Source organism: Trifolium pratense, linkage group LG1, assembly GCF_020283565.1.
Source record: "Trifolium pratense cultivar HEN17-A07 linkage group LG1, ARS_RC_1.1, whole genome shotgun sequence".
NCBI lineage: Eukaryota > Viridiplantae > Streptophyta > Magnoliopsida > Fabales > Fabaceae > Trifolium > Trifolium pratense.
This window is the reverse complement of record NC_060059.1, coordinates 48,496,787-48,511,751: the sequence shown is the minus strand read 5'-3', so window position 1 is coordinate 48,511,751 and position 14,965 is coordinate 48,496,787. Positions and strand designations below refer to the sequence as shown.

The 14,965-nt window shown below is 35.2% G+C and overlaps 2 protein-coding genes across 2 annotated transcripts; one reads left to right on the top strand and one right to left on the bottom strand.

The window, feature by feature from the left end:
• Nucleotides 1–6,048: 6,048 nt before the first annotated feature.
• LOC123918338 (uridylate kinase-like) lies at nt 6,049–10,601 on the top strand. The gene is made up of 7 exons (XM_045970364.1): nt 6,049–6,829; nt 7,880–8,024; nt 8,197–8,250; nt 8,346–8,437; nt 9,303–9,538; nt 9,657–9,827; nt 10,141–10,601. Exons 1-7 carry the CDS (start codon nt 6,147–6,149, stop codon nt 10,236–10,238), a joined length of 1,479 nt encoding a protein of 492 aa, XP_045826320.1. The 5' UTR covers nt 6,049–6,146; the 3' UTR covers nt 10,239–10,601.
• A 567-nt stretch (nt 10,602–11,168) lies between these two features.
• On the bottom strand, nt 11,169–14,259 carry LOC123918331 (leucine-rich repeat receptor-like protein kinase PXC1). The gene is made up of 2 exons (XM_045970351.1): nt 12,612–14,259; nt 11,169–12,055 (listed from the first exon to the last, which is right to left on the bottom strand). The coding sequence occupies exons 1-2, from the start codon at nt 13,969–13,971 to the stop codon at nt 11,370–11,372; spliced, it is 2,046 nt and encodes a 681-aa protein (XP_045826307.1). The 5' UTR covers nt 13,972–14,259; the 3' UTR covers nt 11,169–11,369.
• Nucleotides 14,260–14,965: the final 706 nt, after the last annotated feature.

Sequence of the window (14,965 nt, the reverse complement as noted above, 5' to 3'; positions counted from 1 at the left end):
GTTCAACTTCCTCATCAACTAAATGGATGCAAAGACATGAATTTGAAGAACTGAAAATTGAAAGGAATGATCTTTGTGATATGGTAAAACAATTGATGGAAGGCTTAAACGTTAACCCAAGCTATATACTATAGAACAAGTTCATGAAGATGATGTGGCTGACGATAATGATGATGTAGTTGATGAGGGTGAAGAATTAGATCAAGAATGACAAGTTTAGTAGTGACTTACTTTGGTATGTTCTTCGGTAGTTGTTTTTTGAGTTAGGATATTGACTTTATGCAAATATTGTTAGATTTATTCTCCCCTTTTGTATGCAAGAACTCAAAGAGATTTATTCCCCCTTTTGTATGTGTCGGACGATGGTGAAGAATTCACTAATGGTACTTGAAAGTTTAGTAGTGATAATTGTAGTCTTGGTTCTGTTTTTGGATTGGTTATAGGGATGTTCATGGTTCATGAACTACACTAAATTTAACCATTTATATGGTTCGGTTCAGTAACTGAAACAAAATTTTATAAAAACCAGTTTATTTCTAAAATCAGTTTCGGTTCAGTTTAAAACCGGTTTGGATTCAATTAATTGGTTTTAAACCAGTTTTTTTTATTAAAACCAGTTTATTTTTGAAAAAATTGGTTTTAAATCAGTTTATTTTGTCAAAAAAATTTAAAAAACTTATTGTTAACCAGTTTTCAATGTCTTTTAAAAAACCATTTTTTAATACTTTTTTTAACCAGGAATTGGATTTTAAACTAGTTTTTCATAATATCCATTTTCTTACAATAATAGTAATTGTAAATTCCTATAATAATTGAATTAGATTATAATCTCCATTTTCTTACAATTAATAATAATTTAGGAACTGGAATGGCCTAAATCAAATAGTGACATTGTACTGAAATACTAATAACATTGTACTTAAATGGAAAAAAAGATCATAATCTCCATTTTCTTACAATAATAATATTTTGGGAACTGAAATGGCCTAAATCAAATACTGACATTGTACTGAAATGGAAAAATAATACTAATAACAAGTATCTTCCATGTTCCAACAAAAGCAATGACCTAAATCAAATGAAATGAAATTGTTTGCATGATGAGTTGCTTCTCCAAACTGCAAAACAAAGTTCAAGTTTCATACACCTAATTTGGGGTACCTGAAACAAGAATCACATTGTTACTATTGCATAAATCCCAATATATCTACATACATGAAATTATCTTCAGTTACGAAATCAAGAAATATTCTCAAAAGAAGCTAAAATTGAACAAATGAAAATTAAATTCAACAAATCTTCAGTTACTTGAAACAATCATAATCACTCAACAACTTAGCTACATAAGCTTACAATCGAGACATTAACATGCTAACATAACAAAGAAAAACATATACACTTACCTTCAAAGAGGTCGAACAACTAGCAGCATCTTGCGTATAAAACATTTCTGCAAAACAAAGAAAAACATTTGAGTATGTATCAATCAAGTAACAACACACTAGTAAGAAATGATGAAAATGTATCTTACCTTCTTCAATTTGATCAATAGTATCAAGGTCCTCACTAGAAATAAAGGATGGAAATGCTGCACCGAGCCAACTTGTGTACAAATGAGCGTTTCCACAGTTGCCACTAATAAAGAGCTGCGATGTAGGTCAAGGATCCTTCCTCCATTGCTAATTAAAAGTAGATTCAGAAGCTACAGTTGTTATAGGTATGACTAAAACATCTCTTGCAATGCTTGCAAGTATTAGAAATCGGCTAGAGTCCACCTTCCACCATTCTAGCAAATCAAAGCTAGTATGTTGCTCTTCTACTTCTAGTCGATTGTACTTGGCTATTTCAGTCTCTGATGTGCTACACCTTTCTGATTCATAAAATTCAGCTATTTCATGTGGATCGCCAAAACCATTAAAACCACTTGATAGATTGGAAGAACTACCTAAACGAGACACCACCCTACCTGAGTATTCATCATACATAGACTTCAAATAAGCATCTACTTTGGTTTTCAAAGATTATGATTGAGCACTACTATAGATCCTAGTTGTCAACCATTCAAAAAGCTTCATTTTACACCGAGGATCTAATACCATTGCAATCAGCAAAAACATGTTAAAGGCGGTCAGGATTTCCCCAATATTTATTGTACTTCAATTTCATCTTTAAAGTCATGGACTTTAACTTTGCATCTTCGGAATAACACATTTTTATAATTTTTCTTCCAATAGTGTAAACCTCAAGCATATACAAATTGCATTGTAGAATCATGAAATATCTGTAGGAATGACAGAATTAACTCAACATGCTCCACAATCTTCCGCAAACTCAACATCCATATTAATCTTGCTGAAACCACAAACAAAGGCATGCTATAATCATTAGAAAAACATGTTCAGCTAAAAACCAACATAACCAAACTCACTGTGTTGTAACATTTCAACAAACACCTTGTTTGCATAATTCAAGTCAAGCAAACAACAACCAAATATGGAGAAAAATCAATTCAATTGAGTCAAATAGTTGAAAAATAAAGATAAATCACAGTGGATAAGAAACAATGTCGAAGATTCACATAAAATATCATAGTGAAGAACATGTTCATATTGCAGTGAAGAAGAACGAAATCAAACTATCACAGTGAAGAACATGTTCACATTGTTTAAAATTGTTTGATGCTGAAATGTTATGCTGTAAACCACACAAACCGAACCAATCCAAGCGGCGTTGATTTGAGATGACTTTTTATAAACCAACTGAACCAACCCGAACCGCATGCATTTTTATCTCGCGGCTAGAATGACTTTTATGCTCAAAACCGTATCAAACAACACCACAAACACCCAAAGGTGAGATTTTTAGCTGTGTCTAAGGGTGCATTTGTTTCAAGTTACCATTGTAAATTCTTGAGAATAAAATGATAGAATAATGCATTATCATGTTTATTACAATTTTATCAAATTTTACTCCGAGTATAAAACATTCTTAGGAAAAGAAAAAATTTCGCAAAGAAAGGGATGAGTGAAAAAAATATCATTGTAAATTTCTGACAATAAAATGATAGAATAATGTACTATTATGTTTGTTACAAGTTTACCTTAAAAAAAAGTTTATTACAAGTTTATTAAATTTTATCGTGGATTAAAACATTTTTAGGAATAGAAAAATTTTCCAATGAAAAGGGTGGATAAAAGAGTATCATTGTAGATTCTAAGAATAAAATGATAGAATAATGTATATGTTTGATACAAGAAAAAGAAAGTAAAATAGTTTTTATGAAGATGAGAATAAATTATATATGTAGTAATTAACTACCAATAAATTTTCCAATTATAAAAGTTGTAAAAATTATTTAAATATTATATATATATATATATATATATATATATATATATATATATATATATATATATATATATATATATATGGGGCTGCTAATTTAGACCCAGTTGGGTCTAAATTAGCAAGGTGCACCTTTTGAGTTGGACAAAAATACCCTTTCTTTTTTTTAAAAAAAAAAAAAAAACATATTGGCGCTGATCCAGTGTCGCGCGCCTACCGCAGGAACACCGTTACAGACCGTTGATTTCCATCAGACGGCCAAGAGATGATCTCATCATGGCTGTCGGATCAATCAGACAGTCCAGATCATCCATCTCCATGATAAGCCAGCGCGTGCACCACACTAGATCTAAGCCTGGAGAGAGAAAATTTCATTTTAAAAAAGCAGGACACGTGTCAACTGCTGGGTGGTTGGCGTGTTTTTTTTTCCATTTAATACTTTAAACTCAATTATTTCGTTGTAAATTAATTTTTTATTTTTTTATTTTTATACCAAAATTCATAATTTTTTTTTGTCTACAAATAGAGACTTGGTTCGTTTGATTTGGACACAAAAAAAAAAACTCAATTTTTCACTACCTTTAATTATCTTTATATAATACTGTGAAACCATTTAGCTGGTAGAATGGTTTCACAGTATAACTCTCTGAAACCATTTTACTGGTAGAATGGTTTCAGTGAGTAATTTCTTAATTGTTTGCTTCTGAAACCATTTAGCTGGTACAATGGTTTCAGAGCGTTGTACTTTGAAACCATTTCACTGATAGAATGGTTTCAGGGGAGTTGATTTTTAATTGTTTGCTTCTGAAACCATTTTACTGCTAGAATGGTTTCACAGTATAACTCTCTGAAACCATTCTTCCAGCTAAATGGTTTCAGAAGCAAACAATAGTTTTTAATTACCGTTTTATCTCATTTAATTAACGAAAAATAGTTTCAGGTCTCAAAAAATTTCATAAAATATACCAAAAGTTCCAGAATATTATCTAATATTTTATTAGAAACAAATAAAAAAACAATTGGTTTCAGAGTACAAATCTATGAAATTATTATTATTATTTGTTAAATGCTTTTAAATAATCAGCGGAATTTGTGAAAATATTTTCATGACTTGAACTAGGGAGAGTGAGGTACACAAGAGGGTTCTAAATAATTCATAGTACTTTACATAAAATTTTGGAAATTTTTTATGGAATTATAATATTTTTAATTACCTTTTTACTCATTTAATTAACTAAAAATAGTTTCGGGTCTCTAAAAATTTCATACAATATACCAAAATTTCCAGAATATTATCTACTATTTTATTATGAAAAAATAAAAAAAAAATAGAGCCTCCCTGAGGCCGCACGCGCCCCCACGCGCCGCCGGTGAGAGTGGGCGTGGGCGACGCGCACTGTTCATCGTCCCTCCCACCCGTTTTATGCAGAAACGGGTCGTGCGACCCGGTTCGATCTCCCTCAATACTCAACGAAACTCGACGTTCCTTATATGGATTTTGATCGTTTTTCAATTTTACAAAGGTTTCCGGTATTAGTTTTTGAAATCGGCGTTCGATTCGCACGTAAAATGAGGTCGAAATTTGGAAGAAATTTAAAAAATGTAATAGTTGTTCTATTGTTTCAAAAAAAAAAAAAAGGGTATTTTTATGATGCAAATTACATACATGCCCCAGTTGCTCTTTTGTTTCAAAAAAAAAAAAAGGGTATTTTTGTCCAACTCAAAAGGTGCACCTTGCTAACTTAGACCTAACTAGGGTCTAAGTTAGAAAACCCCTATATATATATATTAGTAACGTGAACTTAACTCAGTTGGTAAAGATATCACACTTTATGTGTAGTAGTCGGGGTTCGAACCCCAGATACTTCACTTAATCACTTTTAAGGTGAAATTTCTAGCCACAAGCTATTTGACATTTTTTTTTTAAAATACCAAGAAATTCATCCTTATATCACTAAATTATTTTTTAGAATAAATTTAATAAACTTGAAACCAATATTTGATTCTTTTGATGCCAATATGCAAGGTTGTTTGCTTTTTTTTTTTTTTAAAAAAAATGGTTAAATATGTTTTTGGTCCTATAGTTTTCCAAAATTTTCATTTTAGTCTCTGAAGAATTTTTTCACACTTTTTAGTCTCTAAAGTTTTTTTCGTCAATGTTTTTAGTCCATACTTTTCATTCAACCCGTGCATATCATTTGAAATTTTTTTTTCCGCGATCATGTTTAGTACATTATATGAATCTCTGTTATAAAAGTTTAAATTTTTTTAGCAAAAGATGAATTAAATATGAATTTTTTAACATAAATAATTCATTTTATGTTAAAAAATTATAAATTTTTATCGGAGATATTCTTATAATATTATAAATATGAATACAAAAAATCATTCAAAAATTTGAAAATATACACGAGTTGAATGAAAAGTAAGAACTAAAAACATTAATAAAAAAAATTTGAAGGATTAAAAAATGTGAAAAAATATTTTAGAGACTAAAATAAAAATTCTAGCAAACTATATGGACAAAAAAATATATTTAAAAAAAAAAAATAAAATATGCAAGGTTGTCCCAAATAAACAATGGGTCTCCTACGTGGGACAACAAAAGCGCGTACAATGCACTCGCAGTTATCATTTAACGGAAACGTCACGCCAACGTAACGGCAAAAACCATACTAACTCACGGAAGTCACGCTCCGTCAAACACATTTTCACCTTCTCTTAACGCTTCACACTCTCTTTCCCTAACGTCCTCTACAACGCCGTTCCCTCAAACCTTTAACGCCTTCTCCGTTACCCTTATGGCTTCTTGCGACGACGATGACGATTTCTCAATCCTCCGTGACGATAGCCACCACTCTCATCATCTTCACCAAACCTTCGCACCACATCACCACCACCATAACCACCAAACTCACCACCATTTCTCCACCGCTTCAGTCCATTCCAAACCAATCGCCGACGACGACACCGATGAGTACGGAAATCCGTTCGATGATGATGCTGGAAGCGAGAAACGTAAGGATCGAGATGAGATCGGAGACGCAACGACGTCGTACGCGTTTAACAAGAGACCGAAGCCTGTTTCTAGCGGTAGCGGTGGAGTAGGAGCTGAGTATCGGAAGGATCGAGAAGAATGGAGTGATACAGCGATTGTTTGTTTGTTGGAAGCTTATACTGAGAAGTTTGCGCAGCTGAATCGGGGGAATCTGAGAGGAAGAGATTGGGAAGAGGTAGCTTCGGTGGTGAGTGAACGTTGTGAGAATCAATCGAAGAGTGTTGAACAGTGTAAGAACAAGGTTGATAATCTGAAGAAAAGGTATAAGCTGGAGAGGCATAGAATGAACAATGGATGCATCTCTACTAGTCATTGGCCTTGGTATAAGCAGATGGAACATATCGTTGGAAATTCTCTTCCTTCCAAGTTCGCCGACGACGATAAAGCCATTGTTCCTGCTTCCATTTCACCTAGGCAATCCAAGAGGTTTCTTTTATTTTTATTCTTTTGTTTTCTTAGTGCAGTTTCATAAATGCTTAATTTACTTGGTGATTATGGATTGGAATTGGAAGAGTTAATAATGTCATAATGGTAAACTTTATTTATGGAAGTACTTCATTAATCTGTTTTTCATAAATGCAAACAAGTTCTTTTATGTTTGATTGTGCTATGTTTATTCGAGTACCTTGCTTATTATTGCACTTAATTCAATTAGATTAGATGCTTACCACTTAAATAATGAAAACTTTGTAAAATTGTAAAAATATTGCAACAAAATTCGTACTGCTAGGCAAATCAATGTGCTGAAGCATTAGCAAATATTGGTTGCATGTTAGAATTTAATTTAGCAGTCTCGAATTAGTCATTTGTTAGTTGCTGATGTTATGGGGATCTCTACCCCTTGTTTGATTCTATTGTAGTTCTCTTTTCTCCGGGCTTTAGTCCCTGTATTTTTTCTTAAATCCAGTGTTGTCAACAGTGTTGTCGATGGCGAATGCCAAAATCCCGCCATACCGGGCGACATGTGGTGCCGCCGTCCTTCATAAAATTGTTCATGTAATGCCCCGCCACCAATATCCGCCATGGCTGATATTTGACAAATATCAGCCATGGTGGCGTCATGGGTGATTAAGGTGGTGGGTTTTGTTTATAACTACCATGGCCATGGTGTTTTATGGCAGATTTTTAGCTTTGTGCTGTTGTCTGCCATCGATCACACTGCTATAGGCACAATTGATAGTGACATTATCAATTCTGATAGTTTCTGCTGTGAAACTAAACACAGTTGGATTTTGAAACAGTTTACGGTCTGCGGGATTAAGTGACATTACAAATTGAATTGTTGCAATGTACATCGTGATTCATGATATATTCACTGCCATATTTCTAGTTCACTAATCACATGGAAACCCAAGATCTTGATTCCAATTCACCATTTGGACTATTTTATTTTGAATGTCATTCATTGTACATTGTTTCATTGTTCTTATTCTTGTAATATTGTGAGTATTGAGCCTTCCCCTTCTTTATTTTTAGATATGGAGTGGCAACGTCCAGCAGTGGAGGTCAAGTAAACAGCCTGAAGTCCAAAGCACTGCCCAACCTTAGATGGCGGAGAGTTGTTCTGAAAATTAGTGGATCAGCACTTACTGGATCAGATACCTGCAATATTGACCCAAAGGTTTGTGTGAATGTACCTAAAATGAAAAAAAAATCAGCTGCAGTCTGGTTATATTATATATGTGGAATGGTTGACAGTTTTGACTCATGACCCTTGTCTATACTAAGTAGAAGTCTAATTGTTGCCTGGATGACAAAACTTACTCCATTTGCTTGCTTAACTTTATCGTCAGGTGGCCATGTTAGTTTCAAGTGAAGTTGCAATCGCTACCCGCCTTGGTGTGGAGGTATCAGTTCTCATGATTGTCCTGACGAGTCTGGTATTTTGCTATCCTGTTCAGTTTAGCTGAAGCTTGCTTCTTCTTTCTTTGTGATATTTCAGGTAGCAGTTGTTGTTGGAGGTCGTAATTTCTTCTGCGGAGATGCATGGGTGACTGCAACAGGTTTAGAAAGATGCACTGCATACCAAGTTGGGTAAGGTTAATCACTAAAGTTCAATGTATATTCTATTTATGGTCTTACAATTTTACTAGAAGTCCATCAGAAAGTAAATATATGGAAAAATAGATTTAGATAACCATGAATATCCTGATTACAAATGGATGATCCAAGGAGAACAAAGAAGAGCTAGTTGTGATGTGCTGAAAGAGAGCATCTTGGTGACAGGCCATGGAAGGCCGCAGCGGGGGAGTGAACTTTGGCTCTTATCTTGTTTGGGATATTGGTAGTGTCAATTGCAGAGCAATTGCCTTGGCTGGACCGTTGGACTGAAAAGAGGACAAAGACTCCTCTCATTTTTAAAAAAACAAATAGGAAATCTGAAATTTGAATTTTTGTGTGGGCTATAATATGTGGAGTGAGGTTAGAATCACCCAGGAATAAATTTGTACTGTGTTTTGTCTGTAATTTCTCTTCTAACTGGATATGCTTTGCTGATGATTTGCATAAGCCTATCCTCGTTCTTCCTAGAGTTGCATTTCTGACCTTTGTTTAGCTGCATATTCAAATTTGGCAGTTTTGATTTTATGATGAATAAGTTTATATTGAAATACTTATGACAAGGATTTATTTTTTAAAAGTTTTATTTGTGAACTTTTGTTATATTTTTTTTTATCTGGTTTATATTTTCTTGTTTTATTCATAAACCTGTTGCTCGAACTTTATTGGCACCCCATTGTGGTGATGTGAGGATTGGTGCTTTTATGGCTTCTAGTCCATTAGATGTTGTATTTTTGTTGCCATAAGATCTTTTTAATCTTTCTGGTTAATATATCTTCTAAAGTGATACTTTATTTTAAAATATTGACCTGAACGAGTAGTTGCTTCTTAAATATGGCAGCATGATGGCAACTGTGATGAACTCATTACTGCTCCAATCAGCTCTGGAGAAGATGGGTGTTCAGACTCGTGTACAAACTTCAGTTTCAATGCAGGAGTTTGCTGAACCATACAATAGGCAGCGGGCCATCAGGCATCTTGAGAAAGGAAGAGTTGTTATATTTGGTGGCATTGGTTTTGGTGCTGGCAATCCACTTTTCTCAACTGACATAGCTGCTGCTCTTCGAGCATCAGAGGGTATGCTGCCGTCCTTGCTAAATTCTAATTACTATCTCCTCCACACCATCTAGTATTTACACTGACGGGAAAAGCATGGAATTTCTTTTTTTATAAGCATATTTCTCTTGGTATGCAGTTAATGCTCAGGCTGTCATCAAAGGTACTAATGTAGATGGTGTATACGACTGCAACTCCCGAGAAAACAATTTCACTTTCGAGCACATATCTTTCAGGGAGCTAGTGTCTAGAGGTGACGCCTCTATGGATATGCAAGCCCTGACATTCTGTGAGGAAAATGCCATTCCTGGTAAGTAATATATTGCATTTGGTATTTTTATGGGCATGTTTCAGGTTGTGGTCTTTTAGGTATTGTTCAAGACAAAATAAATATGCATTGTCATTTCTATATGTGGCTTGCAGTGGGTTTCAAATAAGTTCTGTTGCATATTTAAATTGCTAGGCACTTATGTGCAAGAATTTTTTTGTGGAAGTTTGTGTATCCCAAAGGTTATTTTCATTAACTGACGAATGATACTCATTGAAGTTGTAACCTGTAACCAACGAAGTAGACAATTCATAACAATGTATTTGATGAGTTTTTTTTTTCACCATTTGTGCAGTTGTAGTTTTTAATCTATTGGCACCTGGGAACATCTCAAAAGCTTTGTGTGGAGAACAAGTTGGCACACTAATTGACCAAACTGGAGCAATAAGCTAACATTTAATTCAACCGATTCAGTTATTATTAGGAAAGTTAGAACCATTTAGTTGATCAGAATACTTACCACCACTGAGATGTTTGGAGAAGAAAATATCAAATCTAGACAAGTTCAGTGTTATTCAGCAAAGTTCACGGAAATTGTAGAGCTGAAGTCACAAATTTCCTAGGCCTATGTTGTTTTAGTGGTGGTTGTACTTTAATATATATATTTCTGTAAAATGTAAAGAGAAATGCCTCTGTAAATTATTCCCAGATGAGTTGTAGCATTGTAATGTATTAGCTGTAGTCTTCCTTGTTGGTAACATGTGAACAGATATGGAAGTATTTTAACTCAAATACAACTGTCTATTATTGCTAGTATACTGATAATCACTTTGATCAAGTCAATTTTTTTCTTGTTTTTTTAGTAAAGGATATATAAAGAGTCAAAAGATGAAAAATAGAAGAAATAGATTAAAAAAAGTAATTATTTCTTTTAGTGGACGTGCACGGCCACCAGGGAGAGGTTTGAAATTGCAAACTGTTGCATGTCTCGAATTTTTATTGTATGTCTTTATCTCAACATGTAACTGTGACATCTTTTGTCGCAAGGTTTAGAGTTTGCATGCTTAATGATAATTTGAAGGAATTCATCATCAGTTGCAACTTGTAAGCTATTTATGCAATGATTAATTCATAATGATTTTTTATGGAAATTATGTGTCGCTGCGTTTGAAGGCACTTTTATTGATGTATATACACATACATTAGTGCTTCTAATTTGATTTCATGATTTCAGAGTTGCATATGAGAGATTTACAATCAAGCTACTTGCAATTATCAAGTGTTGCAGATACAGCAGACACAACTCATGATTGCAGATTCAGGGTGCAGATGCAATTGAACCAGACAAGACTTTATTCCCAGCTCAACCTAAAGATCCTCAGATTTCTGCAACGTTCAACAATGGAATTACACAAAGCTCGCAAATTTTACAAAGAACACTTAACATGATTGAAGAGCTAGCTAATTGCAGCAACACAATGCAACTGGAAGAGGAACAAAGATAAGTTAAATACTCCTCCCTCCTGAACTAGAATGACATACATATATGTATATATACCATACAATAATATTGCACTATAATTCCTAAGCCAAACCATCTTCAGTGGTGGGAATGGAAGGTGAAAGTGAATCACGTGATTCATCATAGTCCTCACACAGAGGAGATTGCTCCACCCTGATATCCTCAATCATCTTAACAACATCTACCATAGTTGGCCTCTTCTCCGGTTGTGCCACCACACAAGCCAACCCAACATGCAGCATTGACACAAGCTCTTCCTCAATATTCTTGTATCGCAAAAGTTCTTGATCAAAAACCTCTCCAGTCCACTCTTCTTTCACAACTGATCGAACCCATTTGGGAAGATCCACCATAGTTTGGTCCTCTTCATCTTTACGAGGACGAGCCGTCCCCGGGGAAGGATAATGTAATGAAGGAGCTCTCCCTGTGAGAACTTCCAATAGCAACACTCCAAAACTGTACACATCAGCTTGCTGAGACAGTTTCTTTTGTTCTGTCTGTTCAGGTGCTCTGTACCCTCCCAATCTTGCAATTGCATGAACAGGGTTTAATAGTAGTGACAAACCAAAGTCAGATATGCAAGCAACACCGTTCTTGTCAAGTAGTACATTGGATGATTTCACATTCCCATGTGGCACTTTTGCTGCACTGTACTCTGTATGAATCCTAGCTACCCCTCTTGCTGCTCCTAACACCAAGCTTATTCTTGTTGTCCAATCCAATGGAATCCTCCCAGGTCCACGGTTCCCTATCAATACAATAAATTAGATATACAACAATATCACAATAAAACAAAATAAAAAAAAAAGATCATTGGTGGTTTTATTTGTTTTTGTTTTCATCCATATATAGAATTCAAAGGTGGTCCTGGGACTATTATGTGATCGGTCAAAAGATAGATAAAGTCTGATCATAATTTGTTCCTTCATCATATATGAACTCAGTTACCTCCTACATCTGCCCTTTTAAATGGATCATATTAACCAAACTTTTTAAAAACTGAACCAGAGATCAAATCAGTGAGACCTTCGAGTCATGGTTCAATTGTTTCAATTTCAGTTCCATTTTAATGAACCAGACTGTAGTACAATTCGGATCAAACCAACCAACAAATTGGCCAATTCACGATTCAACCGGTTGAATCACCATTTTGGTCTGGTTTTTAAAACTTTGCATTGACCACTTTCCCTAGCTCCACTAGTGCTTCTTATTGGTGTTTTTATTTTTTTTAAGTGAAAATAAACATAGCAAAAGTTGAAAACTAATGAATCATAGACCAACTAAGAAAAATAGTTTAAGACTACCATGAAGAAGAGCATGCAAACTTCCATTTGAGAGATAATCATAGACAAGAAGCTTTTCTTCCTTAGCATAATAATAAGCTCTAAGTTTAACAATATTAGGGTGTTTAAGCTTCCCAATCACATCCATATACTGCTCAAACTCATGCCTAGCACAGGGATTTGCATCTTTTAACCTCTTAACAGCAACTGTACTACCATCATCAAGCCCTGCTTTATAAACAGTTCCCAAACTACCCTTCCCAAGCATCTCAGCAGAAGCACGCAACAAATCCTCCAATTCAAACCCATTCCTCCTATCAAAAAACACAAGCTTGCTCATATCAGTTCCACTAGTCCCGTCACTACTATCACCACCCCCACCATTTGCATTATACACCTTCTTCTCACTACCATAACTCTTCCTCTTTCCGTTTCCAGCCTCACTGCCCATTATGGAATTACTATTAACACCTCTCCCTCTGGCACAACATTGAGCAACAACGAAAGATGTTACCACTAACAATGCAACACAAATAGCCACCACAATGGCTACAATTGCGCCGGGGCTTAACCCTTTACGGTGTTGGCTTCTTGGTCTTGCGACTACACTTGTTTCAGGGAAAGAACTGGGGTTTGAAGGAACCGTCTGAACCGGTTCAGAGAAAGGAGGATTGTTCTCTGTGGAGGAACAGACTCGGAACGGTTTTGAACCACATAAACCTTCGTTACCGGAGAAGCTTTCATCACCGAATTTTTTAACCATGGAGTTTGGTATATTACCGTGGAATTCGTTGTTTGTCATGTTGAGCTCTGTGAGATTCGGCATGGCAGAGGAGAGGTCAGGGATGTTACCGGAGAGTGCGTTGTTCTGAAGCCTGAGAGTGAGGAGGCTAGTTAAACGGGAAATTTCATTTGGAATTGCACCGGCAAGGTTGTTGTCGGAGAGGTCAAGACGAAGGAGATTAACCGGGGAGGAGATATCAGGTGGGATTTGACCAGAAAAGTCGTTTCCGGCGAGGTAGAGGAGTTTGAGGTTTGTGCAATTTGAGAGAAGAGAGGGGGAAACAGTGCCATTTAGGCGGTTGTTATGGAGGTCGAGGAGGCGGAGATGGGTGAGGGGAGAAAGGGAGTCGATGGGTCCTCGGAGGTTGAGGGACGGAAGTGTGAGGGACGTGACACGATTGTTTGGTGAGCAAATGACGCCATGCCATGTGGCCGAGCATGCATCTGTTCCGGTCCAGTTGGTGAGGAGTTGGCCATGTATGTCTGTTTGTTGGCGGAAGAGAGTAAGTGCATGAGTGTCATTATATGTAAGACACGGTACAATGTAGGTGCCTAAGAAGAGGAAGAAGAAGAAGAACATGATGGCACAATTCATCATTGGATGAAGATGAAGTTGTTATGGCGGGAAGTGGAAATAAACAATGTTGTTAATGTTTTAAAAACTATTAATAAAGCAAGTGAAAGTCATGCGTGCTCTCATAGTTTCTATGTGAATTGGAGAGAGAGTGAAAATATGAAATAATTTGAAATTTGGAAGGGTTCTTATTGTGTTCTTTTTATTTATCATGTGGCATGCATGAATGATTAGGGAGAGTGGTGCTTAATTAGGAGGAGAGAGGGAATATATGTATGATGATTAAAGGTGCCAATTGGTTGTGCTGGTTGTTGTGTGAATGATTGCTGTTGTCCACTCTCCTTTATGGAAAAAAAGAAAGAAATGTCACCAACAATATTTTACTTTTTCTTTTATTTTCTTGTCTTTGTTCTTTTCTGCTCTGTAACAGGGGAAAAAGAAGATAAATCCTATGCTTCTTACCATGTGGATTATTTTAATAAAGGGACTTGCTCTCTTTACTCTATTTACCTTTGGTTATGCAAAAATGATATACCAATACTATATACTTTTGCTAGCTGGTATTAATACTTTGAAGTATATAGTGTGGTGAAATTTAAGAGCCTAGCTAGCTCAAGAGGTTGGACTCCTTTATTGTGGAAACATAGATTTGAAATTGAGATCCAGTGATGCATATATAGTATATCATAGTACATGTTTTCAGCAAATGAGGGCTACTGATATGTTATATCCGACAGAATTACGTGCCTTATTTCCTACCTATATTTTACTTCATTATTTAGAGATCCCAAATCATATTTCCACTTTTGACTTTTTACATCAATTATTATATAAATGTCCCCAACAGCATGCGTAATATAAAGTGTATAAATCAAACCCCATATAATTTTTGGTGTATTCTCTATTTGTAATTGCAGAAACTAATCCATCCAATCGGAGAAAATTATATTGGGTGGAAAAGTTCTCTTTAGAGTTTTAAAGTCTATATTCCTGTAACTGAGTTCGAACTCAGAATCAT